This window comes from Lissotriton helveticus, chromosome 1_2, assembly GCF_964261635.1.
Source record: "Lissotriton helveticus chromosome 1_2, aLisHel1.1, whole genome shotgun sequence".
NCBI lineage: Eukaryota > Metazoa > Chordata > Amphibia > Caudata > Salamandridae > Lissotriton > Lissotriton helveticus.
Genome location: NC_136058.1, coordinates 433689588 through 433701652, shown reverse-complemented (window position 1 = coordinate 433701652; position 12065 = coordinate 433689588). Strand labels below are relative to the sequence as shown.

At 42.6% G+C, this 12065-nt stretch overlaps 1 protein-coding gene across 1 annotated transcript; it reads right to left on the bottom strand.

Annotated features, from left to right (window-relative positions):
- Positions 1 to 647: 647 nt before the first annotated feature.
- LOC144805070 (uncharacterized) lies at positions 648 to 5389 on the bottom strand. The gene is given in 4 exon segments (XM_078671941.1): positions 648 to 2309; positions 2392 to 3903; positions 4190 to 5015; positions 5364 to 5389. Coding segments are annotated over 4 exon segments (4026 nt in total).
- Between the last annotated feature and the right edge of the window lie 6676 nt (positions 5390 to 12065).

The following is a 12065-nucleotide window of genomic DNA, read 5'->3' as shown; positions in this document are numbered from 1 at the left end:
GAAACCTATATGTTCCAGACTTAACACCCGAGTGAGTAGCGAAGCTTTGTATATTTTGAGAACAAACACTGCCGAATGGTTATCCATCGGAATGGCTAAATTCCTTGGGTGGGCTTGGTTAATTAGGATCAAGTCAGTACGAAACTTATCGTCTTGAATAATCTGAATAGAATGCAATTCTATTATACTATGGTCTGATCAGAATTGACGTCCAGTTTTCTTTCTTATACAAATGTATATTTTAAGGTTTTATACATTTCTCTGTTTTTCTCTCCCTTGACGTCTGTATATGTATGTTTAATTGAAATTTTTTATCCAATTCTTGTTATTCATTTTGCTTGTTCGTTTTGTTTTGAAACATTACGATTTTGTTAATTTGATTGTACTGTTTGTATTTTTTTTCTTTAAGTGTGTCTTTTATGAATAATAATTCGAAATAAAGACGTTAAAACTGAAAACTGACTAAAGCACTTTGCACATTCAGAGAAAAAAAAACCCAAAGGTGGTGATGGACGGAGCGTTGACAATACAAACACTCACCCCCAGTCAACTGAAACAATAGATTTAGGCCCAGATCTCTGTACTGGGGTGAATGTATGACATTGTTCTGCATTCTGTCCATCACCTGTTGATTTTGCTTTGCACATTCAGTGCACTTGAATTTGGTTTTCCCCTGGGTGTGTTCGATTATGTGTTTGAAGTTGTGATAACTGACTAAAGCACTTTGTACATTCACGGCACTTGATTGGTGTTTCCCCTGTGTGTCTACGCTGGTGTCTTTGAAGGCTTGATAACTGACTAAAGCTCTTCACACATTTATTGCAATGGTATGGCTTTTCCCCCGTGTGTGTTCGCTGATGTCTTTGTTGGTCTAATAATCAACTAAAGCTCTTCCCACATTCATTGCACTTGAATGGTTTTTCTCCTGTGTGAGTTTGCTGATGATTCCTTAATGCTGAAGAGTCACGGAAACTACTGTCACATTCGCTACAATGATGGGGTTTTGCCCCCGTGTGTGTTCGCTGATGTCTTTGAAGGCTTGATAACCCACTAAAGCACTTTGTACATTCAGTGCACTTGAATGGTTTTTCCCCTGTGTGTGTTCGCTGATGGCTTTTAAGCACTGATAATCGACTAAAGCTCTTCACACATTCACTGCACTTGAATGGCTTTTCCCCTGTGTGTGTTCGCTGGTGTCTTTGTAGGTCTGATAAGTTACTAGAGTTCTTTACACATTCACTGCACTTGAATGGTTTTTCTCCTGTGTGTGTTCTCTGATGAATTTGGAGGTTTGATAACTGACTAAAGCTCTTCACACATTCACTGCACTTGAATGGCTTTTCCCCTGTGTGTGTTCGCTGGTGTCTTTGTAGGTCTGATAAGTTACTAAAGTTCTTTACACATTCACTGCACTTGAATGGTTTTTCTCCTGTGTGAGTTCGCTGATGCCTTTGAAGGTTTGATAACTCACTAAAGTACTTTGCACATTCACTGCACTTGAATGGTTTTTCCCCTGTGTGTGTTTGTTGATGTCTTTGAAGGCTCGAAAACTCACTAAAGCTCTTTACACATTCACTGCACTTGAATGGTTTTTCTCCTGTGTGTGTTCTCTGATGAATTTGGAGGTTTGATAACTGACTAAAGCTCTTTACACATTCACTGCACTTGAATGGGTTTTCTCCTGTGTGAGTTCGCTGATGCCTTTGAAGGTTTGATAACTCACTAAAGTACTTTGCACATTCACTGCACTTGAATGGTTTTTCCCCTGTGTGTGTTCGTTGATGTCTTTGAAGGCTCGATAACTCACTAAAGTACTTTGCACATTCACTGCACTTGAATGGTTTTTCCCCTGTGTGTGTTCGCTGATGACTTTGAAGGTTTGATAACTGACTAAAGCTCTTCCCACATTCACTGCAGTTGAATGGTTTTTCTCCTGTGTGAGTACACTGATGATATCTTAATGCTGAAGAGAAGCGAAAACTACTGTCACATTCACTACAATAATAGGGTTTTTTCCCCGTGTGTGTTCGCTGATGACTCAGAAGTTGTGATAACCAACAAAAGCACTTTGCACATTCACTGCACTTGAATGGTTTTTCTCCTGTGTGAGTTCGCAGATGACACCTTATTGCTGAAGAGCTACGAAAACTACTGTCAGATTCGCTACAATGATAGGGTTTTTTACCCGTGTGTTCGCTGATGACTTTGTAGGTCTGATAACTGACTAAAGCACTTTGTACATTCACTGCACTTGAATGGTGTTTCCCCTGTGTGTCTACGCTGGTGTCTTTGAAGGCTTGATAACTGACTAAAGCTCTTCACACATTTATTGCAATGGTATGGCTTTTCCCCCGTGTGTGTTCGCTGATGTCTTTGTTGGTCTAATAATCAACTAAAGCTCTTCCCACATTCATTGCACTTGAATGGTTTTTCTCCTGTGTGAGTTTGCTGATGATTCCTTAATGCTGAAGAGTCACGGAAACTACTGTCACATTCGCTACAATGATGGGGTTTTGCCCCCGTGTGTGTTCGCTGATGTCTTTGAAGGCTTGATAACCCACTAAAGCACTTTGTACATTCAGTGCACTTGAATGGTTTTTCCCCTGTGTGTGTTCGCTGATGGCTTTTAAGCACTGATAATCGACTAAAGCTCTTCACACATTCACTGCACTTGAATGGCTTTTCCCCTGTGTGTGTTCGCTGGTGTCTTTGTAGGTCTGATAAGTTACTAAAGTTCTTTACACATTCACTGCACTTGAATGGTTTTTCTCCTGTGTGTGTTCTCTGATGAATTTGGAGGTTTGATAACTGACTAAAGCTCTTCACACATTCACTGCACTTGAATGGCTTTTCCCCTGTGTGTGTTCGCTGGTGTCTTTGTAGGTCTGATAAGTTACTAAAGTTCTTTACACATTTACTGCACTTGAATGGTTTTTCTCCTGTGTGAGTTCGCTGATGCCTTTGAAGGTTTGATAACTCACTAAAGTACTTTGCACATTCACTGCACTTGAATGGTTTTTCCCCTGTGTGTGTTTGTTGATGTCTTTGAAGGCTCGAAAACTCACTAAAGCTCTTTACACATTCACTGCACTTGAATGGTTTTTCTCCTGTGTGTGTTCTCTGATGAATTTGGGGGTTTGATAACTGACTAAAGCTCTTTACACATTCACTGCACTTGAATGGGTTTTCTCCTGTGTGAGTTCGCTGATGCCTTTGAAGGTTTGATAACTCACTAAAGTACTTTGCACATTCACTGCACTTGAATGGTTTTTCCCCTGTGTGTGTTCGTTGATGTCTTTGAAGGCTCGATAACTCACTAAAGTACTTTGCACATTCACTGCACTTGAATGGTTTTTCCCCTGTGTGTGTTCGCTGATGACTTTGAAGGTTTGATAACTGACTAAAGCTCTTCCCACATTCACTGCAGTTGAATGGTTTTTCTCCTGTGTGTGTTCGCTGATGACTTTGAAGGTTTGATAACTGACTAAAGCTCTTCCCACATTCACTGCAGTTGAATGGTTTTTCTCCTGTGTGAGTACACTGATGATATCTTAATGCTGAAGAGAAGCGAAAACTACTGTCACATTCACTACAATAATAGGGTTTTTTCCCCGTGTGTGTTCGCTGATGACTCAGAAGTTGTGATAACCAACAAAAGCACTTTGCACATTCACTGCACTTGAATGGTTTTTCTCCTGTGTGAGTTCGCAGATGACACCTTATTGCTGAAGAGCTACGAAAACTACTGTCAGATTCGCTACAATGATAGGGTTTTTTACCCGTGTGTTCGCTGATGACTTTGTAGGTCTGATAACTGACTAAAGCACTTTGTACATTCACTGCACTTGAATGGTGTTTCCCCTGTGTGTCTACGCTGGTGTCTTTGAAGGCTTGATAACTGACTAAAGCTCTTCACACATTTATTGCAATGGTATGGCTTTTCCCCCGTGTGTGTTCGCTGATGTCTTTGTTGGTCTAATAATCAACTAAAGCTCTTCCCACATTCATTGCACTTGAATGGTTTTTCTCCTGTGTGAGTTTGCTGATGATTCCTTAATGCTGAAGAGTCACGGAAACTACTGTCACATTCGCTACAATGATGGGATTTTGCCCCCGTGTGTGTTCGCTGATGTCTTTGAAGGCTTGATAACCCACTAAAGCACTTTGTACATTCAGTGCACTTGAATGGTTTTTCCCCTGTGTGTGTTCGCTGATGGCTTTTAAGCACTGATAATCGACTAAAGCTCTTCCCACATTCACTGCACTTGAATGGCTTTTCCCCTGTGTGTGTTCGCTGGTGTCTTTGTAGGTCTGATAAGTTACTAAAGTTCTTTACACATTCACTGCACTTGAATGGTTTTTCTCCTGTGTGTGTTCTCTGATGAATTTGGAGGTTTGATAACTGACTAAAGTACTTTGCACATTCACTGCACTTGAATGGTTTTTCCCCTGTGTGTGTTCGCTGATGACTTTGAAGGTTTGATAAGTTACTAAAGTTCTTTACACATTCACTGCACTTGAATGGTTTTTCTCCTGTGTGAGTTCGCTGATGCCTTTGAAGGTTTGATAACTCACTAAAGTACTTTGCACATTCACTGCACTTGAATGGTTTTTCCCCTGTGTGTGTTTGTTGATGTCTTTGAAGGCTCGAAAACTCACTAAAGCTCTTTACACATTCACTGCACTTGAATGGTTTTTCTCCTGTGTGTGTTCTCTGATGAATTTGGAGGTTTGATAACTGACTAAAGCTCTTTACACATTCACTGCACTTGAATGGGTTTTCTCCTGTGTGAGTTCACTGATGCCTTTGAAGGTTTGATAACTCACTAAAGTACTTTGCACATTCACTGCACTTGAATGGTTTTTCCCCTGTGTGTGTTCGTTGATGTCTTTGAAGGCTAGATAACTCACTAAAGTACTTTGCACATTCACTGCACTTGAATGGTTTTTCCCCTGTGTGTGTTCGCTGATGACTTTGAAGGTTTGATAACTGACTAAAGCTCTTTACACATTCACTGCACGTGAATGGTTTTTGTCCTGTGTACGTGTGCTGATGAATCTTGAGTAGTGATGACAAAGTAAAGCTCTTGCTGCATGTGTATGATTCTTCTTTCTTGGTTAGTGTCTGTGGGTCGGGTATATAGTTGTCTACATCCCTTGACTGTATTTCTTGATGGGCCAACATGGCTGATAAAGCACTTGTGTTTTTCTCACACACTTCATATGTGTGCGGTATTTTACACGTTTGATTTCTGTTTTAACAATAAAATACAATAGCCACCAAACATTTGCCACACTTCTAATACGTAGAAGGTGTCTTTGTAGGCGATTGTGCCTTTAGATTGGATTATGGCTATGCACACTTGCGGGTAAAGTTGTATCTTCCCATTGGCCGATGCAAATTGAGACAGTCTGTTGTATTGTAGATACAATAACTCTTTTTTTTACCCGTCAGTTGTCTGGCTCTGCTCTGTTGTGCTTTTCTCTGACTGTTGTGAGTTACCCAGAAAGAGTTTACAATTCACCTAGAGTACTAAATGATGGCTTGTCATTATATTAGAAAAAAGAGCACTGCGGTAATCACATCATACCGATCCCATGATCAAAGCTGGTGTTGGACACTTGTTTATACAGGAGGCGGTTTGTTATTGTTGTTGCCTTAATTTTCCTAAGGTCATTTATTCGTCTTGTGGCGTGGAGGTGCACAGCTCAGCCTCTTACAATCATTGAACTGCCCTTGATGCTTTATCCGGGATCTGTCAGTTTGTGTGCAGGTTCCCCTGTCGCCGACTGCGCTGATGATTTCCTGAATATTGTAGCTCATTATTTCTGCTATTATTGAAGATTTACAGCATTAGCTTCATTATTGATGGTCATTTCATACATCCAAGGATGGTTTTCTGTTGGGTGTAAAGATATTTAAAATTACTGAATTGAAACATAATGGAATGAGAATTCACAATGTTTAACTGGTTGTAAAAGAAATTTCGGAGGAGATTTACCAAATCTCCACAAAATGCAGCGCAGCCCTCCCCCCCTCCAAAGCTGCGCTGCGCTGCGCTTCGTTGCGCGACAGGAAGGGAGAAGGAGAGGACCATATTTTCAAATATATGGCTCACTCCTTCCCTTTCCCTTGCGCTGGCACTGATTACAGCAGCCCTGCGCCATGCACACACCTTGGCACCAGAGCGCTAGGGTGTGTGTGTGTGAGTCCAGCATAGATTTTGTACAGGAAGGACACCCTTCCTGTACAAAATACGATCCCTAGACACGAGGGAAAGCTTTTCCCACTTTGTATCGTGTTGCACAGTGCAGCACGCATGCAAAGTCAGAAAAGGAAGGACAAACTAAAGCATTTCTCCTTCCTTGCACCTAGTTTAAAAGTGTGCACTTTTCTCATGCTAAACTCAATCTACTGTATTTGGTAAATTGGGTTAAGCATGAGAAACCATGGGTGGTTGCACGGGAACGGCCATGCACCACCCTTGGCAGTCCCCAATGGCGCAAAGTAATGTAACTCAGTGCTATGCGCGACTTCACATTAATTTTACATTATTTGCTTGAAAGGAAATTAGGAAAAAGGGATTTTGTGCTGTTTTGTGCCACTTTTGTGATAAAAATACGGCACAAAATGTTAGTAAATCTCCCCCTTCTTCTTTACCGCCTCTGAAACTTAGCAAGCAATATTTACACAGATATTTAACAAACAAGTCTGTTGATAGGGTAACAGCTTATTAATGACTGAAAAGGAGGTGATTTACTAGTGTTTACAGAGTAACTTAGCAAAGTAAGAGCGCTCACGGAGCACCCAAGTGCTTAGCGGTATAGCTTAAGATAGACGCATATGGTCAAGACTTCATTTAAACAGCAATAGATTTTAAAAAAGAGATAGATCTGGCTGAGCTGCAAAATGTCCAGTAACTCTTTATGAAGTATATAACAAAAGTAACTCCATTCACACACTTCTTCTCGTTCCTTTCCGATTGACTTAAGATCATCTCAAATACCAACTCCTGTCTTTACCTCGCTGTTCATAAGTCAGCTTTGACACTTTCAACAGCTCCCTTGGTTCAAGCATATCTGGTTTCTTCTAACCTGGCAGATTCGAACATTATTGTGGGTTGAGGGGGGTTTCCTATCGCCATAACATCTGTCCATCTCCCTGAAACTAGTGCAGCCTACAGCACCCGGTTCTGGCCCTGAAAAATAACTTTAAAAAGCAAGCCTTTAGCTCTTCCTAAAGTACAAAAGGTTTTGTAAGATACAGCTCCTTCCGGGGCTTTTGTGTAAAACAGAACGAGGGGTTCACTGTTAGGCCCATCCAATACACTATAAGCGCAGATCAGGCAAACAAACGTTGAATCATAAAATATATTATTCAACGATATCAGTCATTTAGTACTTATAGAGAATCCATCACAACCAATAATTTACCTGACATATCCCTGCAGCAGATGTGTGCATATTACTCTTTTTCTCCCCCCTTTTCCACCATTACATGGTATCAGGTATAATGTTGTCCTTTTGGGGCCCAGGATGCCACTTTGTGACCGGATGACCATTTGGCAGAGCGGAAGGAGGTGTCAGTTATCCACAGGTGATGCGACATTTCTACCTTTCCATATTTCTCATATCCAAGTTTACTAATTTCTTGTCCTGCGACCCCCCTACTGCCCTCTGACTGCGCACTCACTCTGTGGGGTTCATAAGAAGTCACATAACGGCCTGATAGTCACAAGGCCATGGATCTCACTTCTTCTACAACACTTATTGCCGACTTAGGGCCTAGTTTAGAGTTTTTCCAACAGATTATTGCCTCAAAACTAGGAGTTGGTGAAGAATTCCACTCTGCCGGCGTAGCTCGTGATGCGCCAACGGTAAGGTGACGCGCGCTTGTGGGAAAATATAACGCGCTAGACTTCCTGCTGGTAATAGTTCTCATTGCCGGAGGTCACGGCAGGTCGCGACCACTCGAGGGTAGAACTCAGTCATTCTCGTTGATGTAGCTGCCACTCGATTAGAATGTCAATTAGAGAGGCAGAGGCAGCAGCGCCCTCTGGCACGAAGGGAAGTGCTGTTCGTGCTGATTTTACAGTGCGGGACAAACTCCTGGCACTAAAAATCAGTGAGAGCAGCGCAACTTAACAAACTCTGCCACTAGCGGAAGTCAGCGGAGTACAGCAGAGTTTTCCTGGTGCTTCGTGGAGTTCCGTGGAGTAAAACTCTGCGAACTACACAAAGGCCTAATCAAAACGTGACACATATCCTGTCTGCCTTATTATAATTGCCAGAGGATATAATACATTTTTAATGGGGTGGGCAGGATACCTGTCACATTTGTGATGGAATAAACCATCCGCTGAAATATAAATCAGGCATTTGGTGTACATTGCGTCCAGTCTGGCTAGCTGGGCTTGACGGATCTTGTGGTTTGTGGGTCTCACACACCGTTGAGGTCACCGCCAGGCAGACCTTCCGTCAACTGTGCCCTATGCAGATCTTCCTTCCAGGCAGACCTTCCGTAAGCTGCGTCTTGTGCAGATCTTCATTCCAGGCAGAGGCTTCGGTCAGCTGTGCCTTGTCGTGCAGATCTTCCTTCCAGGCAGGAATTCTGTCAGCCATGCCTCATGCAGATCTTCCTTCCAGGCTGTACTTCTGTCAGCGGTGCCCTGTACAGATCTTCCTTCCAGGCAGGACTTCTGTCAGCTGTGCCTTGTGCATATCTTCCTTCCAGACAAGGGCTTCGTTCCTCAATGATTAGTTCAAAGGTCGACAGAGGTAGAACTGGTCCAGGTCATCTTCTTTATTGCAGTTCTACTGGTCAAGCCACAGACCTCGTGCTCTGAGAGGACGGAGAGTCTGTGTTTTCTGAGCTCCATGGAACATTAAGACAGTTCTACCGCAGCCAGCACACACTACAAGACTCCAAGAGTCAACACTACAAGTGCTGCTCCAAGGTTTAATTCTACCACTGTATCTGAACATCCCCTGGCAAATGCCAACTAGAGACTAAACAGCCAGCCTGCACCAGCAGAGTGCAGAAAGCTTTTCAAGCAACTCGAAGTAAATGGACTTTCACTATATGTCATAACTGAATATGTTAATCCTTGGTAACATCAATCCCCTTTGGACAAGGTCCTCCATTTTGCTATAAGAATGTAACTCATCCTGCGCAGACTCAAACCCTTTAGTCCGTATTGCATGAAGCTCGGTGGTTCTCCCCTAAAAGAAGCCCCTCCACAAATTGCTGACATTTTCTTACATCCCCTGAAAAGCCGTGGCAACACACAGACCAACTACACCCCCTCGGGGATCACCCGTCCATCTGCCGGGATCAAGACTCAGATCTTTCAACCTTCTCTGTTACCGTCTTTGGAACGGCCCGTCTCTGGGATTCGTGGAAGCTCCACACTCAGTGAGCTTTAGAATAAATACATATATATTTGATATATACCTTGTGTGGTGTACTTTCATTTGGTACTCAAGAGATTATAAATGGTAAAACAACTCGCTTAACTCGCCTACAGAAGTCTTAGCCTGATGACTGCTGGCACATGCTACCACTAGGATAGCTTTCTATAAGGTTGACTTCACAAGCACCATCAATAAAGGTCGATTAGACTGGTGCAAGGTGCCCACTAGAACTAGTGGACATCATATGCCAGGCTAACTTTTCACACAGCAGAGCAGAGAAAGCTTTTCAAGCACCTCGAGGTACATGGACTTTCTCTATCTGTCGTAACTGAAGATGTTAATCCTTGGTAACATCAATCCCCTTTGGACAAGGTCCTCCATTTTCCTTTCAGAATGTAACTCATTCTGCGCAAGCAGAAACCCTCATGTCCATATCGCATGAAGCTGGGTGGTTCGCACCCAAAAGAGGGCCCTCTACAAATTGCTGACATTTTCTTACCCCCCCTCAGGGATTACCAGTCCATCTGCACTTCACTTAAACGTTCTCTGTTAACGTCTTTGGAACGGCCAGTCTCTAGGTTTCGTGGAAGCTCCACACTCTGAGCTCAGAGTTGCCTTGTAAAACCATCTCATGAGAGTGGAAGAAAAGAACATTAAGTGACACGCACCGCACAGAAGTGTAAATAAATCTACGATTATCGTTCCATGTACTATTGTCCTACTGCTGATGTTTCGACATGGATGTTTTGCTGTCTATCACAGCAGCTTCTACATTTAAAATTTTACTCACTAATGACCTATGTACTGTTTCTGACCCTACGACATCTCTGGCAGACATGCTGGGTTGACTGTTGCTACATAAATAGGAAGTAGATTGCTAGTGCAGGGAGAGTGCAGTGTGTTTGCAGTCAGATGCACTTGATTGGGATAAAAGGTACCATGTTTGTTAGAAAAGCTGCAACTATTAGAATAATAACACACCAAGCAGCTCACATAATGCAATAACAGACCAGGTACTAGAAAAACGTGACGCAAACAATGCAATAACACTGGCCAGGAACAAGGAAAATCTGATGTAAACAATGCAATAACACAGGTCAGACACTAGGTGAATCTGATGCAAACAATGCAATAACACTGGACAGGCACTAGGTGAATCTGATGCAAACAATGCAATAACACATTCCAGGCACAAGGAAAATCCAATGTAAACAATCCAATAATACAGGCCAGGCACAAGGAAAATCTGATGTAAACAATGCAATCACACAGGCCAGGCTTTGGGAGAATCTGACGCAAACAATGCAATAACACGGGGCAGACATTAGGAGAATCTGATGTAAACAATGCAATAACACAGGCCAGGCACGAGGAGAATCTGATGCAAACAATGCATTAACACGGGTCAGGCACTAGGTGAATGTGATGCAAACAATGCAATAACACAGGCCAGGCTCGAGGAGAATCTGATGCAAACAATGTAATAACACAGGTCAGGCACTAGGTGAATCTGATGGAAACAATGCAATAACACTGGCCAGGCACTAGGTGAATCTGACGCAAACACTGCAATAACACAGGCCAGGCACAAGTAAAATCTGATGTAAACTATGTAATAACACAGGCCATGCACAAGGAAAATCTAATGTAAACAATGCAATAACACAAGTCAGGCACTAGGTGAATCTGATGCAAACAATGCAATAACACTGGCCAGGCACTAGGTAAATCTGACACAAACACTGCAATAACACAGTCCAGGCACAAGGAAAATCTGATGTAAACAATGCAATAACCAAGGCCAGGCACAAGGAAAATCTGATGTAAACAATGCAATAACAGGCCAGGTGTTGGAAAAATCTGACGTAAACAGTGCAATAACACAGGCCAGGCTTGAGGAGAATCTGATGCAAACGCTGCAATAACACTGGACAGGCACTAGGTGAATCTGATGCAAACAATGCAATAACACAGTCCAGGCACATGGAGTATCTGATGTAAACAATGCAATAACACAGACCAGGCATGAGGAAAATCTGATGTAAACAATACAATAACACAGGCCAGGCGTTGAGAGAATCTGACGCAAACAATGCAATAACACGGGCCAGGCACCAGGAGAATCTGATGTAAAAAATGCCTTAACACAAACCAGGCACGAGGAGAATCTGATTTAAACAATGCAATAACACAGGCCAGGCGTTGGGAAAATCTGACGCAAACAATGCTAATAACACAGGCCAGGTACGAGGAGCATCTAACGCAAACAATGCAATAACACAGGCAAGGCACTAGGAGATTCTGATGCAAACATGCAATAACACAGGCCAGGCTAGAGGAGAATCTGATGCAAACAATGCTATAACACAGGTCAGGCACTAGGTGAATCTGATGCAAACAATGCAATAACACAGGCCAGGCACGAGGAGAATCTGATGCAAACAATGCAATAACACAGGTCAGGCACTAGGTGAATCTGATGCAAACAATGCAATAACACTGGCCAGGCACTAGGTGAATCCGACGCAAACACTGCAATAACACAGTCCATGCACAAGTAAAATCTGATGTAAACAATGCAATAACACAGGCCAGGCACAAGGAAAATCTGATGTAAACAATGCAATAACACAGGCCAGGCACGAGGAGAA